The 24,421-nt window shown below is 42.0% G+C and overlaps 1 protein-coding gene across 2 annotated transcripts in view; it reads right to left on the bottom strand.

The window, feature by feature from the left end:
- Positions 1 to 24,421, bottom strand: part of eng (endoglin) — a 157,704-nt gene that overhangs the window by 22,969 nt on the left and 110,314 nt on the right. For both annotated transcript variants that reach the window (XM_039762653.1, XM_039762651.1), the window contains exons 5-10: positions 18,921 to 19,086; positions 15,864 to 16,023; positions 14,709 to 14,817; positions 13,177 to 13,512; positions 10,958 to 11,179; positions 4,933 to 5,008 (exon numbers count right to left, since the gene is read on the bottom strand). In XM_039762653.1, coding sequence (XP_039618587.1) covers positions 4,933 to 5,008; positions 10,958 to 11,179; positions 13,177 to 13,512; positions 14,709 to 14,817; positions 15,864 to 16,023; positions 18,921 to 19,086 — 1,069 coding nt within the window. The remainder of the gene's footprint in view (positions 1 to 4,932; positions 5,009 to 10,957; positions 11,180 to 13,176; positions 13,513 to 14,708; positions 14,818 to 15,863; positions 16,024 to 18,920; positions 19,087 to 24,421) is intronic.

The following is a 24,421-nucleotide window of genomic DNA, read 5'->3' as shown; positions in this document are numbered from 1 at the left end:
TGCAAAAATAAGAAAGGAAGGGGAGATGAAGGGCGCCACCTTAAAATTTTTAGAACTTCTCCCATTCCATTAAATGACCGATGCCGAGCTCCAGCCAGCTGACACATTTTTGACCCTCCCCACTGGCCATGTAAGAATTCCGATCTCTTCTGCCTGATGAGGGTATTTCGCCTTTAAAGAACAATATCTTCCTCCCTTTGTTTTAACAGTGACAATAGGAGCGCGGGTCTGTGTTTGCCCTGGCTGATCTCCAACCCACCGCCACATAAATCACCCACAGGCTCATCATCTGCCTTTGCAGACACAAGGTTGCCGCACACTCCTTCCTTGGGAGCAGCTCGCCATGGCGACCGCTGTCCTGAGTACACACAGGCGGCACGACAATACTAGATATCCTGGGATGGATGGATGGGCAGACAGATAGACGGAGAGACAGACAGACGGCAGGGAGGGAAACTCATTTCCTTGATAAGGTGACACCTTTTATAACTGAAGTGTGTAGAAGCAGCGCTTTAAAGTTACGTGTTCCTTGAAGGTTGTGCAAGCTTGAAGATCACTGCAGAAAAACTGAAAACCCTCAGACTACTAGGTGACCAACATTAATTTAACAGAGAAAAAATCCACCGCCACTTTCATAGGGTGAACCATTGTCAATGGGCATGACGGCTTACATTTGTGGTGGGATGAAATCCACATAAGTAAGGGGGAAAAATGTGAACCACGTATACATATTCTGGCACAGGTTAGCACTGATTCTGCTCAGATCTAGTATCCTGGGTTCAAATCCAGTGACTTGTTGAGGTAGAATTTGCATGTTCTCCCAAGGTTTTTGTCCTAGCAATTGTACCACTTGCACTTCAGAACAGCTAATCCATCTGAAGTTAAGCAATATGTAGGCTGAGCAAGTACTTTGGATGAGAGACCACCAAGAAAATGTTTGGGTTGCCTGGGGAGACCAATAGGGGGCATTTATCCCTTTACCCATTGCAGCGATGGGGACAGCATGCTTTAAAGATTGTTCTTCTAATGAGACATAAAACTAAGCTCCTGACTGTCTGGGGTCATAAAAGATGCCTGGGTATTCTTCCAAAAGAATAGGGGGGTACCCCGATGTCCTAGCTAAATTGTCCATCATGACCTCATCCATTCCAGCCCCCCCTAATCATCTCCTGTCCCTAATTGGCTAACCTCCTCTCTCTATCTCACCTATTCACCACTTGAGCTGTCTCACCATCCAGGGGGATACCACACATTGGCCGTGGATGAAGTGGTTTCTCACTGTTTATGTTAAGTGCTTTGAGCAGGTTAGAAAAGCGTTAAACTAAATGTAATTAATGATTATTAATCGCTCAACGTCCTGCATGTTAGGTTGATCAGCCACTCTAAATTGCCCACTTGTGCGTGTGACTGTGAGGCCTTGCAGATGGCCTGGCATCCCACCCAAGGGTGTCTCCTGCTTTTTGTTCATGCTGGCAAAACCTAAACTAGAAAGAAAGGAATTTGAAAATGTTGTTCTGTACTGATTTTTATATATGTATAACTCTATAGGAGGGGGAGAAGGTTGAGTCATTGTGCTTCGGCATAAGGAAAAAACACACAAAGGTCATAATTTAAAAGAATAAAAAACGGCGGACAGAAATCAAAATTTATGGCATCAAGCCAAAGTGTGTTTTTATACGAGTAACAATATTTAAACTCTAGTAATTTATAAATAATGTATGAATTTAATATCTATGAATCCACCAGGACGAGATAACATTCATCCTTGAGTGTTTAAGGAGGTGAGTGAGTGAGTGCAGATTGAAACCCTTACCACATATTTGTCGAAATTCACTGCGTTTGTGTCGTAGCTTTTATTTTAACAAGTAACAAGTGGGATCTACGGAGACCCTAAAGGGACATAAAAAAAAAAAAAATCTTATTTTTCGTGCACATGGGAAAGTTTTGCATGCTGACGAAATCTTTTCCGCGTGCAGATCTTCAATGTCGCCATAAACCGTCTGAAGAAAAAAGCTTCTAGAGCTCAGAATTTGTTTCAAATGACGTTTGGAAATGAAGCACAAATGATGGGCTGCAAGCGAGAGACCCCGCTTAAAATATAACGTCTATGAATTCCGTGTCAACTTTCCGCTAGGGAATGCAATCAAATTGTTAAAGTCAGCAAAGCGGAACAGGGCTACCGGAAATATAAGAAGCCCCTGAAGGGAAAACGTGTGTCCCAGAAACATGCTGGCATACATATGCAAAAGGTATAACGATAAAGTTTGATGTGCTGACGAGAAATTTTTTTGTTTGGTGCTCATGTCACTTTAGGGGCCCCATAGGGATTCAATGTACTAATTTATTTCATAATTTAAACACTTCAATTATGTCTGCTCTTAATCTCCACTTCCTTAAATAGAAAAGGTGCAACCCCTCCAATTTTGCCTCATAACTCATACCTCCTAGTCCTGGAATCAGCCTAGTCGCTCTTCTCTGGACCTTTACTAGTGCTACTATGTCATTATTTTGTAACATGAAGAACAAAACTATACACAGGACTCCAGATGAGGCCTCACCAGTGTGTTATAAAGACTTGAGCAGAACCTCCTGTGACTTGTACTCCACACATCAAGGCGCTATATAACCTGTTAGCCTTTTTAATGGGTTCTGAACACTGTATGCCAGTTGATCGTGTCAAGTCCACTATGACTCCTAAATCTTTTAATCTTTCCTCGTAACTCATCCCCTGTAGCCCCATAATCAGGCGAGTCGCTCTTCTCTGGACTTTACCCAGTGCTGCTATGTCCTTCTGGAGACCAAAACTGCACCCAGGACTCCAGATGAGGCCTCACCAGTTTGTTATAAAGACCTGAGCAGAACCTCCTGTGACTTGTTCTCAACACATCAAGGCGCTATATAACCTGACATTCTGTTAGCAATCTTAAAGGCTTCTCAACGCTGACAGTTGATAGTGTTGAGTTCACTGCGACTCCTAAATCGTTCTCATAAAGTGCGCTTTCGATTTTCAGACTATCCATTGTGTATTCAAAATTCACATTTTTACATTCTACATGTGGTACTTTACATTTACTGACATTAAATTTCTTCCCCTGTAGCCCTGGAATCAGCCTTGTCGCTCTTCTCTGAAGCTTGTCTTGTGCTGATATGTCCTTTTTATAGCCTGGAGACCCAAACTGCACACAGGACTCCAGATGAGGCCTCACCAGTGTGCTATAAAGACTTGAGTAGAACCTCCTGTGACTTGTACTCCACACATCAAGGCGCTATATAGTATAACATAACATTCTATTCTGTTAGCCTTCTTAATGGCTTCTGAACACTGACTGGAAATTGACAGTGATGAGTCCACTCTGACTTCTTAATCCTTCTCATAGTGCTGCTTTATCTTCTTTGTAGCTTGGTGGCGATGACAAGTCTGACCCATCTATACACAAAATGAGGCGTTCACCAGTGTGTTATAAAGACCCGAGCAGAACCTCCTGTGACTTGTACTCCACACATCAAGGCGCTATATAACCTGACATTCTGTTAGCCATCTTAATGGCTTCTCAATGCTGACAGTTAATAGTGTTGAGTTCACTGCGACTCCTAAATCGTTCTCATAAAGTGCGCTTTCGATTTTCAGACCATCCATTGTGTATTCAAAATTCACATTTTTACATTCTACATGTGGTACTTTACATTTACTGACATTCAATTTCTTCCCCTGTAGCCCTGGAAACAGCCTAGTCGCTCTTCTCTGAACCTTGTCTTGTGCTGTTATGTCCTTTTTGTAGCCTGGAGACCAAAACTGCACACAGGACTCCAGATGAGGCCTCACCAGTGAGTTATAAAGACTTGACCAGAACCTCCTGTGACTTGTACTCCACACATCAAGGCGCTATATAACCTGACATTCTGTTAGCCTTCTTAATGGCTTCTGAACACTGACTGGAAATTGACAGTGATGAGTCCACTCTGACTTCTTAATCCTTCTCATAGTGCTGCTTTATCTTCTTTGTAGCTTGGTGGCGATGACAAGTCTGACCCATCTGTACACAAAATGAGGCGTTCACCAGTGTGTTATAAAGACCCGAGGAGAACCTCCTGTGACTTGTACTCCACACATCAAGGCGCTATATAACCTGACATTCTGTTAGCCTTCTTAATGGCTTCTGCACACTGCCTAGCAGTTGATCGTGCCAAGTCCACTGCGACTCCTAAATCGTTCTCATAAAGTGCACTTTCGATTTTCAGACTATCCATTGTGTATTCAAAATTCACATTTTTACATCCTACGTGTGGTACTTTACATTTACTGACATTAAATTTCTTCCCCTGTAGCACTGAATCAGCCTAGTCGCTCTTCTCTGGACCTTCTCTTATGCTGTTATGTCCTTTTTATAGCCTGGAGACCAAAACTGCACACAGGACTCCAGATGAGGCCTCACCAGTGTGTTATAAAGACTTGAGCAGAGCCTCCTGTGACTTGTACTCCACACATCAAGGCGCTATATAACCTGACAGTCTTTTATCCTTCTTAACGGCTTCTGCACACTGTCTGGTAGTTGATAGTGTCAAGTTCACTACGACTCCCAGGTCCTTCTCATAAGGTGGACTTTTACATTTGAGACTTCCCATTGTGTATTCAAATCTAACATATTTACTTCCTACATGTAATATGTTACATTTACTGACATTAAATTTCATTGTCCACAAACCTGTCAAGGTCTGTCTGCTCTCCAAGTCCCCCTGTGATGCTTTAGCTGATTCAACATCATTTCCTAGTGTTGTGTCATCTGCAGACTTAACGTAAGCTTATCGATTATATTCCCGTCCAGATCGTTTATGTATATTAAACTGTGCAGTAGCCTCAGCACTGACCCCTGCTGGACAGCACACGTAACATTACCTAATTCTGAAAATGTTCCCCCCACCGAACATGCTTACCGTTGTTATTCGGCGTCTCCATTGTTGTCTTGATGGTCTCCAAACGTTTGTGTACGTAATCGTCTTGAAAGCATCTCTGAAAAAGAAAAAAAAAAAAGAATATTGCTCCAGCCAGAATCAGAACGCGCCATGTCCACTTGATAACCAAAATCCAGACTCCCTTGGGCAAATCATCAAAGTTTAGCATAAATCAGGAATGCAAAGAAACTCTGGCACCAGCAAATGCATACACTGAAAATCAGGGAACATATATAGTGCTCCCTGTGAATGACAGCGTCAGTAGGCCAAGACTGTGATTCAAAAATGGACAAGCAGGATTTAGGCTGTGGCTGGTTTGTTTTAAAAAAAGAATTTTAGGTTTCCATGTACAAATTGCATGAGATTTGTTATTCAGTATTTAGTATTCATTCATCTAGACGAGAACAGGCCATTCAGTGCAATAAAGCTCATCAGTCCTATCCAGTTAATTCTCCTGAAATAACATCAAGTAGAGTTCTGGAGGCCCCTAAATGTCCGATTCTCTACTACACTACTTGTGCCTGTGGTCCGGTGGGTGAAGACAAGTCATTGTTAGCCACCGACAATACAGCAAATATGCTTGTTGCAGCTCAGGTAGTCAGCTTTCCTCATTTTAAATGCTGTGCACACGCATTAAACTTGGCGGCCCGCAGCTCCTAGGAAGTATAAGACAAATTCAGCCCAGATTTCCAGCTGTCTCACTGCCATTTCACCACGGATAAATACCCGCCACCTTAAGCCTAACATTAGAACACTCTAGACGAGAACAGCCCATTCAGCCCAACAAAGCTCGCCAGTCCTATCCACTTAACTCCTCTAAAATAACATCAAGTTGAGTTCTGAAGGTTCAGAAGCAGTTGAGGAAGTCAAAGCTTTGAAGCAAAAGCAGAAATTGTTGGGTCTTCAAGAGCACAGGCTGATTACTGATGTGCCAACCCCGTGGAAGTGTGCCCATGATATGGCACTGCCCGTGTGAAATTTCTTCATTGCACACATTTCTATTGTCATGGATACACTTATGAAGTTCACGTGTGGACTCGATAAATTACACTTCATTATTGAATTGTTACAACATTAGAATAGTCTGAATGAACAGGAATGGAAGTGATTGGGATTCCAAAAGGTGCAAAGGGTGCCAGCTTAGTCTCCGTGTTTTGCAAATGTACTTAAAATCAAAAGACAGACGGAAATATCTTTTTCACGTAAGTACAGGGAGATTCTAATGGGTGGGTCCCCAAGTTAGGATGTGTTACGGTCTTAAAAATGAAGCAATCCAAATGATAGGTTTCAGCCGAGATTTCCAGCTGTCTCGCTGCCATCTCACCACTTAACATTAGAACACTCTAGACGAGAACAGCCCATTCAGCCCAACAAAGCTCACCAGTCCTATCCACTTAACTCCTCTAAAATAACATCAAGTTGAGTTCTGAAGGTCCCTAAAGTCCTACTGTCCACCACACTACCTGGTCACTTATTCCGTGTGTCTGTGGCTCTCTGTGTGTGAAGAAAAACTTCCTCATCTTTGTGTGAAATTTCTCCTTAACAGGTTTCCAGCGGTGTCCCCATGTTCTTGATGAACTTATTTGAAAGTCACAGTCTCGATCCACTGGATTAATTCCTTTCATAATTTTAAACACTTCATTTATGTCTCCTCTTCATCTACTCGGGTTCAGCTCTTTTAATCCTTCCTCATCACTCATCCCCTGTAGCTCTCTATCAGCCTAGTCGCTCTTCTCTGGACTTTTTCTTGTGCTGCTTTGTCCTTTTCTTATAGCCTGGAGACCCAAACGTCACACAGGACTCCAGCTGAGGCCTCACCAGTGTGTTATAAGGACCTGCGCAGAACATCCTTGGACTTGTACTCCACACATCAAGGCGCTATATAATCTGATATTCTGTTAGCCTTCTTAATGGCTTCTGAACACTGTCTGGAAGTCGATAGCTTAGAGTCCACTATGACTCCTAAATCTTTTAATCTTTCCTGAACACTCATCCCCTGTAGCTCTTTTTTTATTTTATTAATTTTATTGTAATCATTCCATACAAATCGATCAATTTTTACAAAAAATAGGATTGAAAACAAGTCGACCCCCACCCCTGAGAGAGAGAGAGAGAGCATGGCCAACAGGGTAAAACTTAAGGCGTTTAAACATACCTAAATTGATGAGTTTAATAGGCCAAAATAGATGAATGGAGAAGAAAAAGAAATGCAGAGATAATTGCTTCCTCGGTGCTTTAAGAGTTTATTCTAAAATATTATTGATTAGATCCTGCCAGATTTTGAAAACATTCTGAACTGAATATTTGATTTTTTCCCCCTGTAGCTCTAAAATCAGCCTAGTCGCTCTTCTCAGGACCTTCTCTTGTGCTGTTATGTCCTTTTTGTAGCTTGGAGACCAAAACTGCACCCAATACTCCAGATGAGGCCTCACCAGTGTGTTATAAAGACTTGAGCAGAACCTCCTGTGACTTGTACTCCACACATCAAGGCGCTATATAACCTGACATTCTGTTAGCCTTCTTGTTGGTGTCTGCACACTGTCGGAAAGTCGATAGCTTAGAGTCCACTACGACTCCTGAAACTGACCCAATCGCTCCTGCCTGGACTTTCTCCAGTGCTGCTATGTCTTTATGGAGACCAAAACTGCACCCAGGACTCCAGATGAGGCCTCACCAGTGTGTTATAAAGACTTGAGCAGAATCTCGTGACTTGTACTCCACACATCAAGGCGCTATATAACCTGACATTCTGTTAGTTTTCTTGATCGCTTCGGAACACTGTCTGGATGTAAATAGTGATGAGTCCACAATGACTCTGAAATCTTTTAATTTTTCTTCATCCCATGTAGCCCTGTATTCAGCCTGGTTGCTCTTCTCTGGACTTTCTCCAGTGTCACTATGTCTTTTTTAATAATATGGAGACCAAAACTGCACCCAGGACTCCAGATGAGGCCTCACCAGTGTGCTATAAAGCTTGAACAGAACCTCCTGGGACTTGTGCTCCATATATCAAGGCGCTATATAACCTTAAATTCTGTTAGCCTTCTTAATGGCTTCTGCACGCTGTCTGGCAGTTGATAGTGTCGAGTCCACTACGACTCCTAAATCCTTTTCATAAAGTGTATTTTCATTTTTCAGACCTCCCATTGTGTATTCAAACCTCTTTTGAGTTCCTATGTAAAATAAGGGGGACGTTCAAAAAGTTTCCACACTTTTATATTTTTGTTAGAAACGGTGAAGGACGGGATGAGGAGTAGTAATTGGTCATGTCTGCGAGTGTCATGTGAAAGGTAGGTGACTATGTAGAAAAGTGATGTAATTTGAAGAGTTAAAAATAAATGCGGAAACTTTTTGAATATCTCTCGTACTTTACATTTAGTGACACAAATCTGTCCAAGCCTGCCTTCTGGGTTGGAGGGCCTGTTCTTGTCCAGATTGCTCTAATGTTCTAAAAACAAGGGCACCCTGTAAAACGCTATGGACAATACATGGAGCACATTTCATAATACTTTGTTTATTTTTGTCCGAAATATCCCTCTATAAAAAAAAACTGAGCCTTTTCACAGGTCATGGTTACGCAACAACTTAAAAATTTAAGCCAAGTGTTAGAGACACTGTGCCTCCAAGAGGTTGAGCAGTTGCAAAGCTGCCACTATTAGCAATGCAGCCCGACTGTCCGCAAGTGAAATCGACTGAGACATGTGAGACCGGGTGAATGGGAGAAACTTAAACTCAACTGCCATTTGATGGCCAGTTAAAATGCATGGCCAACTGAAGAGGAAGAAGAAGAAATAACACTATGAGGCTGCATTGAAAAGACCACTCCATAAGGGGATTCGACTAGAATTTAAAAAATTAAACAGTGTAAATAATACAGATTTACACACGTGCACACCTTCTTCTTCTTTATTCGGCCGTTCCTGTTAAGTGTTGCCACAGTGGATCATTTTTTTTCCATATCTTCCTGTCCTTGTCATCTTGCTCTGTTACCCCCATTACCTGCATGTCCTCACTCACCACATCCATAAACCTCCTCTTAGGCCTTCCTCTTCTCCACTAGCCTGGCTGCTCTATCCTTAGTACCCTTCTCTCATTATACTCAGCATGTCTCCTCTGCACGTGTCCAAACCAACGCAATCTCGCCTCTCTGACTTTGTCTCCAAACCGTACATTTACACTCAAGTACATGATATTATATACTGCTCAAAAGAATTAAAGGAACACTTTTTAATCAGAGTATAGCATAAAGTCAATGAAACTTATGGGATATTAATCTGGTCAGTTAAGTAGCAGAGGGGGTTGTTAATCAGTTTCAGCTGCTGTGGTGTTAATGAAATTAACAACAGATGCACTAGAGGGGCAACAATGAGATGACCCCCAAAACAGGAACGGTTTAACAGGTGGAGGCCACTGACATTTTTCCCTCCTCATCTTTTCTGACTGTTTCTTCACTAGTTTTGCATTTGGCTACAGTCAGTGTCACTACTGGTAGCATGAGGCGATACCTGGACCCTACAGAGGTTGCACAGGTAGTCCAACTTCTCCAGGATGGCACATCAATACGTGTCATTGCCAGAAGGTTTGCTGTGTCTCCCTGCACAGTCTCAAGGGCATGGAGGAGATTCTAGGAGAGCTGGAGAGGGCCATAGAAGGTCCATAACCCATCAGCAGGACCAGTATCTGCTCCTTTGGGCAAGGAGGAACAGGATGAGCACTGCCAGAGCCCTACAAAATGACCTCCAGCAGGCCACTGGTGTGAATGTCTCTGACCAAACAATCAGAAACAGACTTCATGAGGGTTGCCCGAGGGCCCAAATGTCTACTGCCCTGTGCTCACTGCACAGCAGGGAGCTCAATTGGCATTTGCCATAGAATACCAGAATTGGCAGGGCCACCACTGGCGTCCTGTGCTTTTCACAGATGAGAGCAGGTTCACCCTGAGTATATGTGAAAGACGTGAAAGGGTCAGGAGAAGCCGTGGAGAATATTATGCTGCCTGTAACATCGTTTAGCATGACTGGTTTGGTGGTGGGTCAGTGATGATCTTGGAGGCATATCCATGGAGCGACTCACAGACCTCTACAGGCTAGACAACGGCATCTTGACTGCCATTAGGTATCAGGATGAAATCCTTGGACCCATTGTCAGACCCTACGCTGGTGCAGTAGGTCCTGGTTTCCTCCTAATGCACGACAATGCCCGGCCTCATGTGGCAAGAGTATGCAGGCAGTACCTGGAGGATGAAGGAATTGAAACAATTGAATGGCCTTCACGATCCCCTGACTTAAACCCAATAGAACATCTGTGGGACATTATGTTTCGGTCCATTAGGCGCCGCCAGGTTGCTCCTCAGACTGTACAACAGCTCAGGGATGCCCTCATACAGATCTGGGAGGAAATGCCACAAGACACCATCCGTCGTCTCATTAGGAGCATGCCCCGACGTTGTCAAGCATGCATACAAGCTCGTGGGGCCACACAAGATACTGAAAAGCATTTTGAGTAGCAGAAATTAAGATTTTGAAAAAATGGACTAGCCTGGCACATCTTCATTTCACTCTGATTTTAGGGTGTCTACACAATTGAGCCCTCTGAAGGCAGAAAACTTTTATTTCCATTAAAAGACTTGGCATCCTTTTGTTCCTAAGACATTGCCCTGTCGTTATTTGTATAGATATCCAACTTCATATTGAGATCTGATGTATCTAATGTGTTTCTTTAAAGTGTTCCTTTAATTTTTGTGAGCAGTGTATTTATTACTCCACCCAGCCAAGGATGCTTTGAAGTACCTTGCCTGATGAAGGGGCCTTAGCTGCCTCGGAAGCTTGAATTTGTAATCTATTTAGTTAGCCAACAAAAGGTGTCATTTCACTCTACTGTCTCCTGTATCAATCTATGGCTAACACAGTACAACACTCTGCTGCTATTGAAGTATCAATTGTAAGAAGTGTGACACAAAAAAAACAAAAATCACAATTTAAAAAAATAAAATAAACTTTTTACTCACCTCCCCGAAACACGTCTGTACGAAGCACACAAGGTCTAGAGAGTAACGTCCAGGCTCCTTTAGGATGTCGTGAAAGGAGAAGCTAAAGCATGTGCTTGAGAAGTCCTTCTGTGGACATGCTTGCTTTGTAAATTTCATATTCTTCACCTGATCGCCATTTATCGTGGCTGAGCAATTGAAAAGTTTTATCCCAAGCTCGACCATTTTAAGATCTTTGGTAATCTGTGGGGAGACAAAGCAAGAGATGGAATTGCCATTTGGCAATGGTGTTGAAAGCATCAAGGAATGAGCCCTACTGTCATTGAGCGCAGTGATTCTTAAACTTTATTGAGTCACGGACCCCTTGAAGAATCTGACGATAGCCGTGGACCCCCTTACCCAGAAATATTCACATAAACACAACTCTGCATGCAATGAATATAATGTACTTTATTTATCGAGATTTGATTGTCTCCTACATAAATGACATACATAAAGTATTATTAAACTTTAAAGTAAACAATCTAAAAAAAACACTCATTTTTGTTATTCAAAAAGTAATGGCCACTCATTATAATTATGAAATACAATCCTCTTGTGAAAATGAAAACTACTACATTTTATACTTACATTACTACTACATCTACCCTATATCAACAGTAGTGGGCTGTATAGTGAATATTAGTGTTAATTTTTATCTGTCCCTCATAGACCCCCTGAAACCCATCCATGGACCCCCTAGGGGTCCACGGATCTCAGGTTAAGAACCCCTGCATTAGCATCTTACGGGCCTGCACCTGCCATTTTCTTCAATTTAATCTGCACTTCTGTTGGCCATACTATGTTGTAAGTCCAAGGTATTGTTTGGCTATTCATGTTTTAAAGAAGTTTAAATCTAATGTATAATAGCAAACTGCTGCCACCGTGAACTTTCAAATACTGTTTCTAAGTTGGCTCCCATTTATGATGTCAGAACAGTGAGTATGGAAACAGGATTTTAGTTTTATGAACTTTGGATAAGGACAAGGAGTTTTATTAGATCAATAAAAGAGCTGATCTGCATAAGAAGAGAGGAGAAGAAGGAGAAGGAGGAGGGGGAGGAGGGCAAAGAGAAGGAGGAGGAGAAAGAGAAATAGAAACAGAAGGAGTAGAAAAAGAAGGAGAAAAACAAGGTGGGGAAGAATGAGAATGAGGAGGAAAAGAAGAAGGAGATGGAGGTGAAGAAGAAGAAAATGGAGAAGAAGGAGGAGAATGAAAGGAGGAGTAGGAGGAGAAAGAGAAATAGAAGCAGAAGGAGGAGGAGAAGGAGAAGGACAAGGTGAGGAAGAAGGAGGAGAAGAAGAGGAAGGAGAAAGAGAATGAGAAGAAGAAAAAGGAGAACAAGGAGGAGGAATAGAAGAAGAATGAGGTGAAGAAGAAGAAAAGGAGGAAAAGAAGGAAGAGAATGAAATGAGAAGGGGAGAAAGAGAAATAGAAGGAGAATGAGGAGAAGAAGAAGGAGGAAAAGGAGAATAAAAAGATGGAGAGTGAGAAGAAGATAAAGAAGAACAAGGAAGAGGAGAGTAAAAGGAGTAGGAGAAGAAGAAGGAGGAGGAGAAAGAGAAAGAGAAATAGAAGGAGAAGGACAAGGTGGGGAAGAAGTAGGAGGAGGAGAAGGAGGAGGTGGAAAAGAGTTCAAGAACGCTCTGAGCTACTGCTGAAACTTCAGGCAATGCAACAAATTGGCCATCTGGGAAGACTGAAGATCTAGCAGTACCTGGTTGTATGGTGGCCACTCTTCATTTTCTTTTGTTTACAGTACTATTTATTTGAATATGTTTAAAGAATTAAATTTATTAAGGCCTGCACTCCTTCCTGCATATGTGCTCTATTTCAACCACCAGGAGCTGAGAACCAATTTCTTTTCTCAGCAAGGAAGGACAATTGAGTAGAGGGATTGAGCAGACTCTCAATTAGGAAGGCAGTAACGGACTTTGATCAAATCACGCCACTGTAGCATGATGTCACCAAATGGGTGATGATGAAGAACATATAAAAGGGGTGGCACTCCAGATAAAAGGTCAGACACAGCTCGGCATGTGCTGTTCTGTCCATCATGTCTCTAGTTCTGCATGTAGAATTATAAGTGAATCCTTAACTCCATGAGTTAAATTATGAAGGCTTCTTCCTCACCATTCACTCTTATTTCATTTGCGGCGGTGGGATACTCAGAAGGCGACCGCTTCTTGTCGGCGTCTTACCTTTGCAAAGACCGTCTCCCTGCTATCCAGGTTTCTCAACTCAGTCAAAGCGAATCTGAAATCTTTGGTTCGGTAGAACTCGAGCTTTATCATTTCCTCATTCCTGGCGGTGCTCAGAGCAGATGTTGGTGCTCTGGTGGAAGAAGGTTCTGCGGGTTCGGTTTTGACCTCCACGTTTAGATGTGAAGGTGCGCTTTGTATCTCTGTGTAAGAGATGGCAACTTCTTTGAAGGAGTTTATTAACGAAGGCACCTGCTGCACCAAGCTGCTGTATGTGTCACTTAAATTGGTGGTTAAGGGATTTGTTAACCCTTTAATGTTGACAGGGGTATTACTCTGTAAGGGACATAAAAGAGAAACCGTGTTAGTTCTGCTTTAGTTATAACGACATTTAATTTACAAACATGAAAACAGTTTTGAAAACAAAGAAGCCGTTCAGCTTAATGTTCGTAATCATTTGCAGTGTGTGTGGTCTTGAGTGATCATGATAGGATCAAGAATGATGGAAGAGGTACTTTGAAAATCTGTTGAATGAAGGAAAAACCAAGGGTAGTGTTTAGGGATAGAGTCCCAAACAAAGAGTTAGTACCAAGAATAATAAGGGAGGAAGAAAAGGAGGCACTGAAAAGAATGAACAATGGAAAGACGACAGGACCAGATGGACTACAAGCAGAACTGTGGAAGAGTTTAGGAAAAGAGAGAGAAAATGTGTTGTGGGGTTTAATGCAGAAGATCTATAAACAAGAAAGGATACCAGAGGAGTGGGACAATTGGAAGAAGATGTTAGGAGTATTATGTGTTTAAAGAGTTAAGGCGAAGGTTAAAAGTGACGTTTTTAAGACAGTGGGAAGACCAGCAATGATGTGTGGAGTTGAGACACATGCACTAAAGGGAGTGAAGAAGTTAGACGTGGAAGAAATGTTGAGATGGATGTCTGGAGTTACAAAGATGGGCAGAATAAGAAATGAGACAATCAGAGGTACAACAAAAGTGGGAGAGAAATCTAAGGAAGCACAGGAAAGAAGGTTGGAGTGGTATGGACATGTGATGAAAATCGACAAGGAATATGTCGGCACAAGAGTGATAAGAATGACAGTTCTGGGGATGAGAAAATGGAGGTGGATAGATGAAGATCTGAAAGAAAAGGGCCTGACTGGAGAGAAAGTGCAGGTCCGAACTGTGAGGAGAAGGCTGGAAATAGGAGTGGGAAAAGAAGAAGAAGAAGAAGTTCTTAGTCATCTCCTATGTGTATGAGTCCATCTATCTGAGTAGGAGATGAATAATCATCAAGTTGTGAGATTATTAGGTCAGTTTATTATACAGGTGATATTGCATAGAGGTTTAAAAATAATTAATTGCTGAGATATTGTGATTTATTGTAGAGAAGTTATGAGAAGAGGAAAAATAAATGAATTCTCTGCTGAACCAACTTGATCCACTTTAAAAAGATAAAATACAGGGCACAGCAACACAGCATATTTTCCATAATTTCATTTCCAGATTCTGCCAAAAGTGCATTTTACTTTACTTACTATGACCTGACAGTCATTGGAGTCAAAAGTGATGAACCATTTTGTTGTCACTGGCCCTTGAAGGATGAGGAGTGGTGCCATCCTTGAGAACACATCCACGTTAATCACTCTGAAACACAATGGGACATTTCATCATTGGCAAGCGTGAAAATCATAAAGATTCAATTTTAAAATCAGGGAGCGAACAAAAAACACATTAAAATGTAATGGCTAGCAAGAGATATTGTACAGGCAAAGAGTACTGAAAAGGTATCCTTCAGGCTGAATGTTAAAAGAAAGGCACTATATGACAGATAGATAGATAGATAGATAGATAGATAGATAGATAGATAGATAGATAGATAGATAGATATGAAAGGCACTATATAATAGATAGATAGATAGATAGATAGATAGATAGATAGATAGATAGATAGATAGATAGATGTGAGAGGCACTATATAATAGATAGATAGATAGATAGATAGATAGATAGATAGATAAGAAAGGCACTATATAATAGATAGATAGATAGATAGATAGATAGATAGATAGATAGATAGATAGATAGATATGAAAGGCACTATATAATAGATAGATAGATAGATAGATAGATAGACAGATAGATAAGAAAGGCACTATATAATAGATAGATAGATAGATAGATAGATAGATAGATAGATAGATAGATAGATAGAGTGCATCTGGAAAGTATTCCCAGCGCATCACTTTTTCCACATTTTGTTATGTTACAGCCTTATTCCAAAATGGATTCAATTCATTTTTTTACCTCAGAATTCTACACACAACACCCCATAATGACAACGTGAAAAAAGTTTACTTGAGATTTTTGCAGATTTATTAAAAATAAAAAAAACTGAGAAAGCACATGTCCATAAGTATTCACAGCCTTTGCTCAGTACTTTGTCGATGCTCCTTTGGCAGCAATTCCAGCCTCAAGTCTTTTTGAATATGATGCCACAAGCTTGGCCAGTTTCGCCCATTCCTCATTTATCGTGTGGGGTCCATGGTGACAGTCACCTCACTCACCTGAACTACAGTGTAACAGATGCAAAGTGCAATAAAAGGCTTTACGTTTTGCTTTAATAGGTAACATATTTTTAGTTTTTTATAAATGCAGCTGTAAAATAAAACCCAATGTCACAGAAAGCGTACCTGTTTTCAAGGTCCTTGGCTACACTTATTATATGCACTCTCCTCTTCCTTTGCTGGACATGGTGGTGGCAGACCTTTACACTTAAGGCGTAGACGACTTCCAAGTATTCTCCCATCCTAAAATCTGGCTGTAGTTCACAGGTTGAAGTTCTGGAGTCCACTGTACAAAGTCATAAAAAAGTAGGAAGTAAGGTTTGTGCGAGACGTAAAATGGCAGACTCTAAATGACAGTTATGTGGGGCGGGGGACAGTCAATGAATAAATAAAAAAGGGTCGGGATAATTCACTAAACTCCCCATCAATCAGAAATTGAAGGCTGTTCAGTATTTGAGTATTAACTCTCCAAAGAGAGTAAACTTGAGGCCATGTCACATTAGACAACTTTTCCAGCAATTTTCAGGTGTAGCCCTCTTTTAGCGAGGGCCATTTCCATAACATGGAATACCGAGTGACTCAGTCCAGCTAGTCCATGGTTTCATTTTCTCTTTATTCCCCACCCACAGACACTGAGCAACACCCAAGTCTTTCCCCCTCCTTGGAAGTATAATATCTAGTGACTGAGGAGACTGAACTGCCTCCGACTGGCCTCCACTGCATTCGGCCGTCTTCACAAGCCTGTCTTCTGTAACCGATATCTCCGCATGGCAACTAAGGTTGTGGTAAGTCACAGGGTGGTATGTAGATCAACACTCCATTATGGAGGAGAGTCTTGGACTCTCTACGGCAAGCAAATCTGCACACTGGAAATGCTGACTCTGGAAGATCCTGGGTATCATCTGAGAGTACAGGGATCCACACACTAAAATTCTGGAAGACTGCTCATCCACAAGCATTGAGGCCATGATGCTCAGCTGTGTCCTCTACAGGACCAGGCACTTTATCTGCATGGATGAGTCTCGGCTCCTCCAGATGGTCCTGTATGGTAAACGCGCTGAAGTATCCTGACCTCAAGGTGGACCAAAGAAAAGATGGAAGGACTACTTGAAATGTTCTACTCGAGGCCAACTCCATTCCACATATGCAGTTTGAGACACTTACTGGGGCCCACGCGCTTTGGAGACGGACAGTAATTGAAGGAGTCCATCACGTTGAAAAACAACAGACCCATCAACAAGAGGAGAAGAGAACAGCAAGACATCACCATGGAAAACAAGCCACTGTGCCCATTGTGATCCCCCGGATCTGCCTTTCCCAAATTGCCCTACTCTCCCACAAGCGTACACAACAGGAGTAATGGAGATGGACAAATGGACAAACAACATCATCATTGAATCGACGGGCAGCCATGACTGACTGGGCTGTGTGTGCACGGGAGCGACAACCAATCAGATGCTCCTCCGGAAGTAAAATGCATATAACAGGAACGACTGTGTTTTGAACACGCCCAGCGATTTTTAGCTGTGTGACAGTCCAGCAACAAGATCAACAACAGCAGTCAGCAAGTCTGACAAACCCAATGGCTGAAAGTTGCATAACGTGATATCGGTTTAAGAGAGAGCTTGGAATTGATTACACATTATGGCTTCTTTTTGTTATTTTTTATTTTAACCATGTAAATTAAATTTTTCAATTACCAATATTAGCTTGCTCCCCTCGACCCCCCCAAATCCCATCCCATGGACTCACTTAATCCAGTATGAGAGTGTGGCAGCAGGCGCAGTACTGGAATGAGTCCTGCACAGGGGTCTGTTTTACAAACCGCTAAGCCCGGGCAATGGAGTGAAGTAGTTTAGGCCTTCTTTTCAATGCCAGTGAGGGTCCTGAGAGTTAGTCTTAAAAATAATAATATTACATTTTATTTATATAGCGCCTTTTCCATGCTCAGGGCACATTATTATTATTTTTAAAACACTAAGCCTGGGTAAAAGGGTAAAAAATTTTAGGCCATCTTTTCTAGCAATGCCAGTGAGGGTCCTCAGAGTTATTATTATTACTAAGTTTAATAATAATATTAATACTATATTCTATTTATATAGCACCTTTCCCATGGTCAAGGTGCTTTTCTATTATTATTAAAACACTAGGCCCAGCCAATGGAGTGAAGTAGTTTAGGCCTTCTTTTCTAGCAATGCCAATGAGGGTTCTGAGAATTAGTCTTAATAATAATAATAATACATTTTATTTATATAGTGCCTTTTCCATGCTCAGGGCACATTATTATTATTATTATTATTATTATTATTATTATTATTTTTTAAAACACTAAGCCAGGGTAAAAGGGTAAAATATTTTAGGCCTTCTTTTCTAGCAATGCCAATGAGGGTCCTGAGAGTTAGTCTTAATAATGAAAATAATAATATTAATAATACTACATCCTATTTATATAGAGCCTTTCCCATGCTCAGGGCACATTATTATTATTATTATTATCATTATTAAAACACTAAGCCTGGGTAAAAGGGTGAAATATTTTAGGCCATCTTTTCTAGCAATGCCAGTGAGGGTCCTAAGAGTTATTATTATTATTAAGATTAATAATAATAATATACTGTATTCTATTTATATAGTGCCTTTCCCATGGTCAAGGTGCTTTTCTATTATTATTAAAACGCTAGGCCCAACCAATGGAGTGAAATATTTTAGGCCTTCTTTTCTATCAATGCCAGTGAGGGTCTCAAGAGATTTTCTTGGCAGTCGTGGACTGTCAGTCAGTCATTTTCTAACCAACTTAGTCCTGATCTGGGCTGCTGGGGTCTGCTATCCCACCTAGCATTGAGTGCAAGGCAGAAGCAAACCCTGGACAGGGTGCCAGTCTATTGCAAGGTGAACACGCACAGTAGGGCCAATTCACCAAACCTACATGTCTTTGGACTGTGGAAGGACACTCACACAGATACACGGGGTGAACATACAGACTCCATGCAGGGTTGACTGGGATGCAAACCCTTTGTCTCCTTACTGCAAGGCAGCAGCACTACCATTGTACCACCGTGCCACCCCAGCTGTGAACTGGATGGAAGGAATTAAGGCAACAACAAGCGGCTCTTCATTGTGTCTGCTTTCTTTTTTATTTTTAATAAAAAGAAAGCACTGATAAAAATCCTAACAAATACTTACTGTTTGCATCCTTGACAGTTAACTGTTCAGGGTTCATAAGTTCAGAAAACGATGTCACACCCCCAAATTTTTCTTCAGCCCACTTGAGGAGGTCGTTGCTGCTGTCAGGCAGCTCTTCTGGTATTATGTCCACTTGAAATGTAGAAATGAGAGGAGAAGATGCAACCTACAACAAGAAAGCCAAAAAGAAAAAAAAACAATAAATATTTAACTGGGCCACGGCCACCGCCTCTGTACCACACAGCAGAACATCCAGTATATTCACAAACAGAGTGCTGTTCAGGAAGAAGAGTTTAGAAACTGAACAGTTCACCGATTTCTATAAATGTAAAACAGCAGGAGCAGGAGAACAGAACATTCTCAAACCCACACAATCTAACCTAAGATCAAAGATGGCCACAGCCTCGAGTGCAAAGTAGGAACCAGCACCGAACATGCCATCAGTCCACTTCAGAGCCCATTCACATACACCGGGACAGTCTGGAGTCAGCACTTAGCCTAACCTGCACATCTCTGAGGATGACATGGGGGAACACTTGCACTGCCTTGACTCCTTTTGGAAAAGCAGAAGAAACGCATTCAATTTTATCATAAATGTTGTAAGTCCCCTCGGATAAAGGTGTCAACCAAATAAGGAAATGTAAATGTAAACCAAATTATGTGCAAACACCGGACATATTTTTAATGCTGGGAATGTGGCTAAGAAAAATGCGTGAGCACGACAGCTGATCCAGCAGGCACTTAATTACAGAATCTGGAAAACCTGTAGGACTCTGAAACAAACTGCAGAGTCACAGCATTAAAATCAGGGGTCTTTAATGGCATAATAGATAGAGAGGAAAGGCACTATATGATAGACAGATAGATAAATAGAGAGATAGAAATGAAAGGCACTATATGATAGATAGATAGATAGATCGAGAGATAGATAGATAGATAGATAGATAGATAGATAGATAGAAATGAAAGGCACTATATGATAGATAGATAGATAGATAGATAGATAGATAGATAGATAGATAGATAGATAGAAATGAAAGGCAATTTATGATAGATAGATAGATAGATAGATAGATAGAAATGAAAGGCACTATGATAGATAGATAGATAGATAGATAGATAGATAGATAGATAGATAGATAGATAGATAGATAGATCGATCGAGAGATAGAAATGAAAGGCAATTTATGATAGATAGATAGATAGATAGATAGATAGATAGATAGATAGAAATGAAAGGCACTATGATAGATAGATAGATAGATAGATAGATAGATAGATAGATAGATAGATAGATAGATAGATAGAAATGAAAGGCACTATATGATAGATAGATAGATAGATAGATAGATAGATAGATAGATAGATAGAAATGAAAGGCACTTTATGATAGATAGATAGATAGATAGATAGATAGATAGATAGATAGATAGATAGATAGATCGATAGATAGATAGATAGAAATGAAAGGCACTATGATAGATAGATAGATAGATAAATAGGTAGGTAACCAAAGAGCTGGAGAGCCAGCCCATCACAGGACACCTTCACTTACACCTCCAAAGCTTTTCTCATAAAGCTAATTTAGAAATCAGAGTCCTGGGACTTGAAGAGAAGTGAAGACCGCTAGAGAAACTGGGGATAGCACAGAGAGAGCACCATAAGCAGAACTTCAAGTGGATTCAAGAGCCACCAGGCAGTGGTTGATATCTGCAAATATTTATTTCATGTTGAAGTTGATTGATTGTCCACATAGCGGACTTGCAGGAAGGAGACTGAGCTTTACACCCTGGGTGCTCAGTTCATGAAGTTTGGATGTTCTCCCTTTGGGTCCTCGTGTTTCCTCCCACAGTCCAAAGACATGCAGGTCTGGTGAACTGGTGGGAGTTTACCATGTGATGGACTGCCTGATGGTGGGATAGGCTCCCAGTGCCACCCACCCTGCGCTGGATTATGAAGATTAATGAATGGATGGGGTGATTGTCCTCGTACTTTCATTGGAGTTCATCTAACTTCACTAACACACACTCTGTGCTTCTCTCTCTCTCTGACCTTCTAGTGCTGCTTCAGTAATTTTGGTAAATCCCAATGAGTCAGCCCCCAATTCCTCGTCTCCAGCAGTGTTTCTAAAAAATCTTTAGTGAGTCCTATGAATCAGCAGGGATCCATTTTTAGTCTTTATGTTCGAATGCCAGCGTCATCTCTGTTCGGTTTCCTCCCATCCCATTGCTGAATAACCGTCTCCTTTTGTTTCTTGATGCTTGTGTTCAACTCACTTGACTTGAAAAGTTGTATTTATTTTCCTAAGACAGCCAAACAGCCTGCTGAGCGGCCGCGCTGGAGCCAAGGTTTTTTTCTTTGCTTCCTCTGAATGGGGACAGGAAGTGAGACCTTTTTAACTTGTGTGCGTCAGCAGGGCCCACAGACGGACAAATTCTCTCTCTCTTTTTATTTTTTTTGTTGCTGTTGTTGCTAAATGTCGGCTGTGCAAATTGGCCTCTATCCAGATTTGGATAAGAGAAGTTGGACCGATTTCCTCAAAACCTCCTCTAAAGTCAGGCTGAAGGAGCAGCTTTTCCAAATTAATGCCACCCATGCATCCCTAGCGGAGAGTTAATTTTTTCAGATCCAAAACTCTCTTTGCCTTGTAACATAAACTTTTCAAACCTACTTCACGTAGTTGAGGCTTGTGGAGCCTATCCTAGCAGCACTGGATGCAATGCAGGACAATAGGCACCGGCCTATCACAAACTCCCCCCAACCCTTTACCCCCCCTTTTGGAATTGCCATTCAAATTAACCTGCCTGCCTTCGGGAAGGCCAGAGTACCCCGAAGGAAAAAGCACATAGGCATAATCATAATGATTAATTACATTTATATAACAATAGTAATAATAATACCATATACATAATAATAATAATAATTCCATTTTAATAACAATAATAATAGTACATTTTATTTATTTAATAACAATAATAATAATAATAGTATATTTTATTTATATACAGTAGTGCCTCTATATAGTGCTTTTTCTCACTACTTAAAGCGCTGACATAAGGGAGCCATAAATGTGTGGCACCCACCTGGATGAGGGGCGATGGCAGCCATTTTTTTTGTAAGTAGGCTCACCACATAGTGACACATAGAGTCCGCCAGTTAGAGACAGGGGATGATTGGGGTCAGAATGACTAGGCCCTGGTGGGCAATTTTGCCAGAATGTCAGGACATACCCTACACTTTATGAAGGATGCCCGGGGGTCTTTTATAACCACAGAGTCAGGACCCCGGTCTTATTGCTCATCTGAAGGATGTCGCTTTACACGGCGAGTGGGGAGCCACTTCAACCACCACTAAGGTGCAGCATCCACATTATTGCTCCAGTAGGCTCACCACACATGAGCTGTAAGATTGTGAAGTAATGAGAGTGATAGTCAATTAGAGACAGGGGGTGATTAGGGGGCCTAAATGACTAGGCCGTAGTGGGCAATTTAGCCTGGATATCACGATACACCCTGCTCTTGATGAAGGATGCTCAGAGACCACAGAGAGTCAGGACCTCAATTTAAGTCTCATCCGAAGGATGGTACCATTTGTACAGCACTGTGCCCCGTCACTGCACTGGGGGGCATTGGGATCTACACGCAGACCACAGGTTAAGCGTCCTCTGCTGGCCTCACCAACACCTCTTCCAGCAGCAACTCAAGCTTTTCCTGGTTCGTCTCTCAACCAAGCACTGGATGGGCCTGAACAGATTTAGCTTCAGGTGGGTGTCCAGAGAAAACCCCACGACGACACAGACAGAAGGTGGAAACATCACAGAGACGCAGGAAAGTACAGTATGGTGTGAGAAGAAGTATTGATGGATCGATGTTACTCAATAAAAGATGAAAACATGACATTCAGATAACGCTTTTCTCACTACATTGATTGGACTAATTATAGTGCAGTTCTGTTTGACTCAACCAAAGACTTGAGTCGGGAATGAAGATTCACTTCCCAGAAGGACAATGAGTGACCCTCAACATATTGCTAAAGTGACACTGGAGTGGCTAGAAGGGACGCATTAAAATGTCTAGGAATGGCCTCGTCAAAGCCTAGACCTCAAACCTAATGGAGAGTCTGTGGCGGGACTTGAAGTTGGCTGAACACCATGAAGGAGTTGGAGCAGTTTGGCCTTGAGGAGTGGGTGACAGTCCCAGTGTGCTGAGCCAACAGATCCATTCAACGAGAGACTTGCAGCTGGAACTGCCTCAATAGGAGGCTCTACAAAGTGTTGACTTTGGAGATGAAGACTGATGAACACTTAGGATTTCAGCTTTTCCAGTCTTAATAATCATTTGTGTCACAATCAAAAATATTTTGCACCTTGTGACGGGCGACCATGACCATAACCTGGCCGGGATGCCAATGGAATGGAAAGACCAGGGGAAGAGAGAGCAGTGGTGAGGCAACACCTCCCCTGGGACGCTAGAGGGCAGCCCTCTTGGGTGGCTGTGGCACCCTGGATTTCTGCAGGGCATGCTAGGAGCTGGTGTTTGGTGCAGTCCTGTTGAGTTCCATGGGGGCTGCCAGGGGGAGCTGCAGAGCCCTATTGTGGACTTCCAGCACACCTGGGGGTGACCACAGGTAATACTGATGAGCCACCTGGAATCATTCTCTGGGTTGTGAATAAATGGAGCCGCCTCCCTACATTCAGGGAGTCAGAGTTGGCAGACAAAGCTTGTCTGGGGAAGGAGTGGAGGCAGAAGAAGAAGAAGAAGAAGAAGGAGGAGGAAAAGCTTCTGGGTTGGACTACATATTTGCACTTTGGTACTTTTGTGCTTTTCTCGGTAAAAGAGCTGCCCCACTTAAATAAACCGTGAGCCACCTGGCAAATTGTGTCCTGCCTATCTGTGTTGGGTTAGGGTGGCTGTACGTGCCCCTTGGGCTTCACAACCTTCAAAGTGGTAGGGATGCCGTGTCAATCAAAAGACGCAAACCCCACCCCACAAAAATCCATTAGAATTCCAGGTTGTAATTTGACAAAAACCAGACCATGGTGGGCAACTTAGCCAGAATGTCAGGACACACCCCACTCTTTACGAAGGATGCCCACGGTTTCAAACAGTGAAAAAGGGTGAATACTTTTGCAAGTAATTGCAGACCCTTTGACCACTCTGTAGACAAGTGTCAAGGATTTGAATTTAATATGCCCCTCCACAGGAAGCCCATTGTAGTGATCTGAAGAAAGGGGTGACATGTGCCCGCATTGGCTGGTTGAACATTTTGAATCACCTGCAATGGCTTGGTGACACCGCAGACAGCTGCAGCAGTCCAGACATGGCAAGATCAAAGCCTGGACTGGGAGTTACACTGCATCCTCTGTCAGATACGAGAGTGAATCTGCAAGACCCTGAAGTAAGCTGGTCAGCAGGGCACAGCTGGTCATCAGTCACCAATTGGCGGGAGTTAACGATTTGATCCAATCTGAACTGAGAAGAGGCAGGGTGGGGTGCTAGACA

This window comes from Polypterus senegalus, chromosome 9 (assembly GCF_016835505.1).
Source record: "Polypterus senegalus isolate Bchr_013 chromosome 9, ASM1683550v1, whole genome shotgun sequence".
Taxonomy (NCBI): domain Eukaryota; kingdom Metazoa; phylum Chordata; class Cladistia; order Polypteriformes; family Polypteridae; genus Polypterus; species Polypterus senegalus.
The sequence above is the reverse complement of the archived record's forward strand: the minus strand, read 5'-3'. Positions and strand labels throughout refer to the sequence as shown.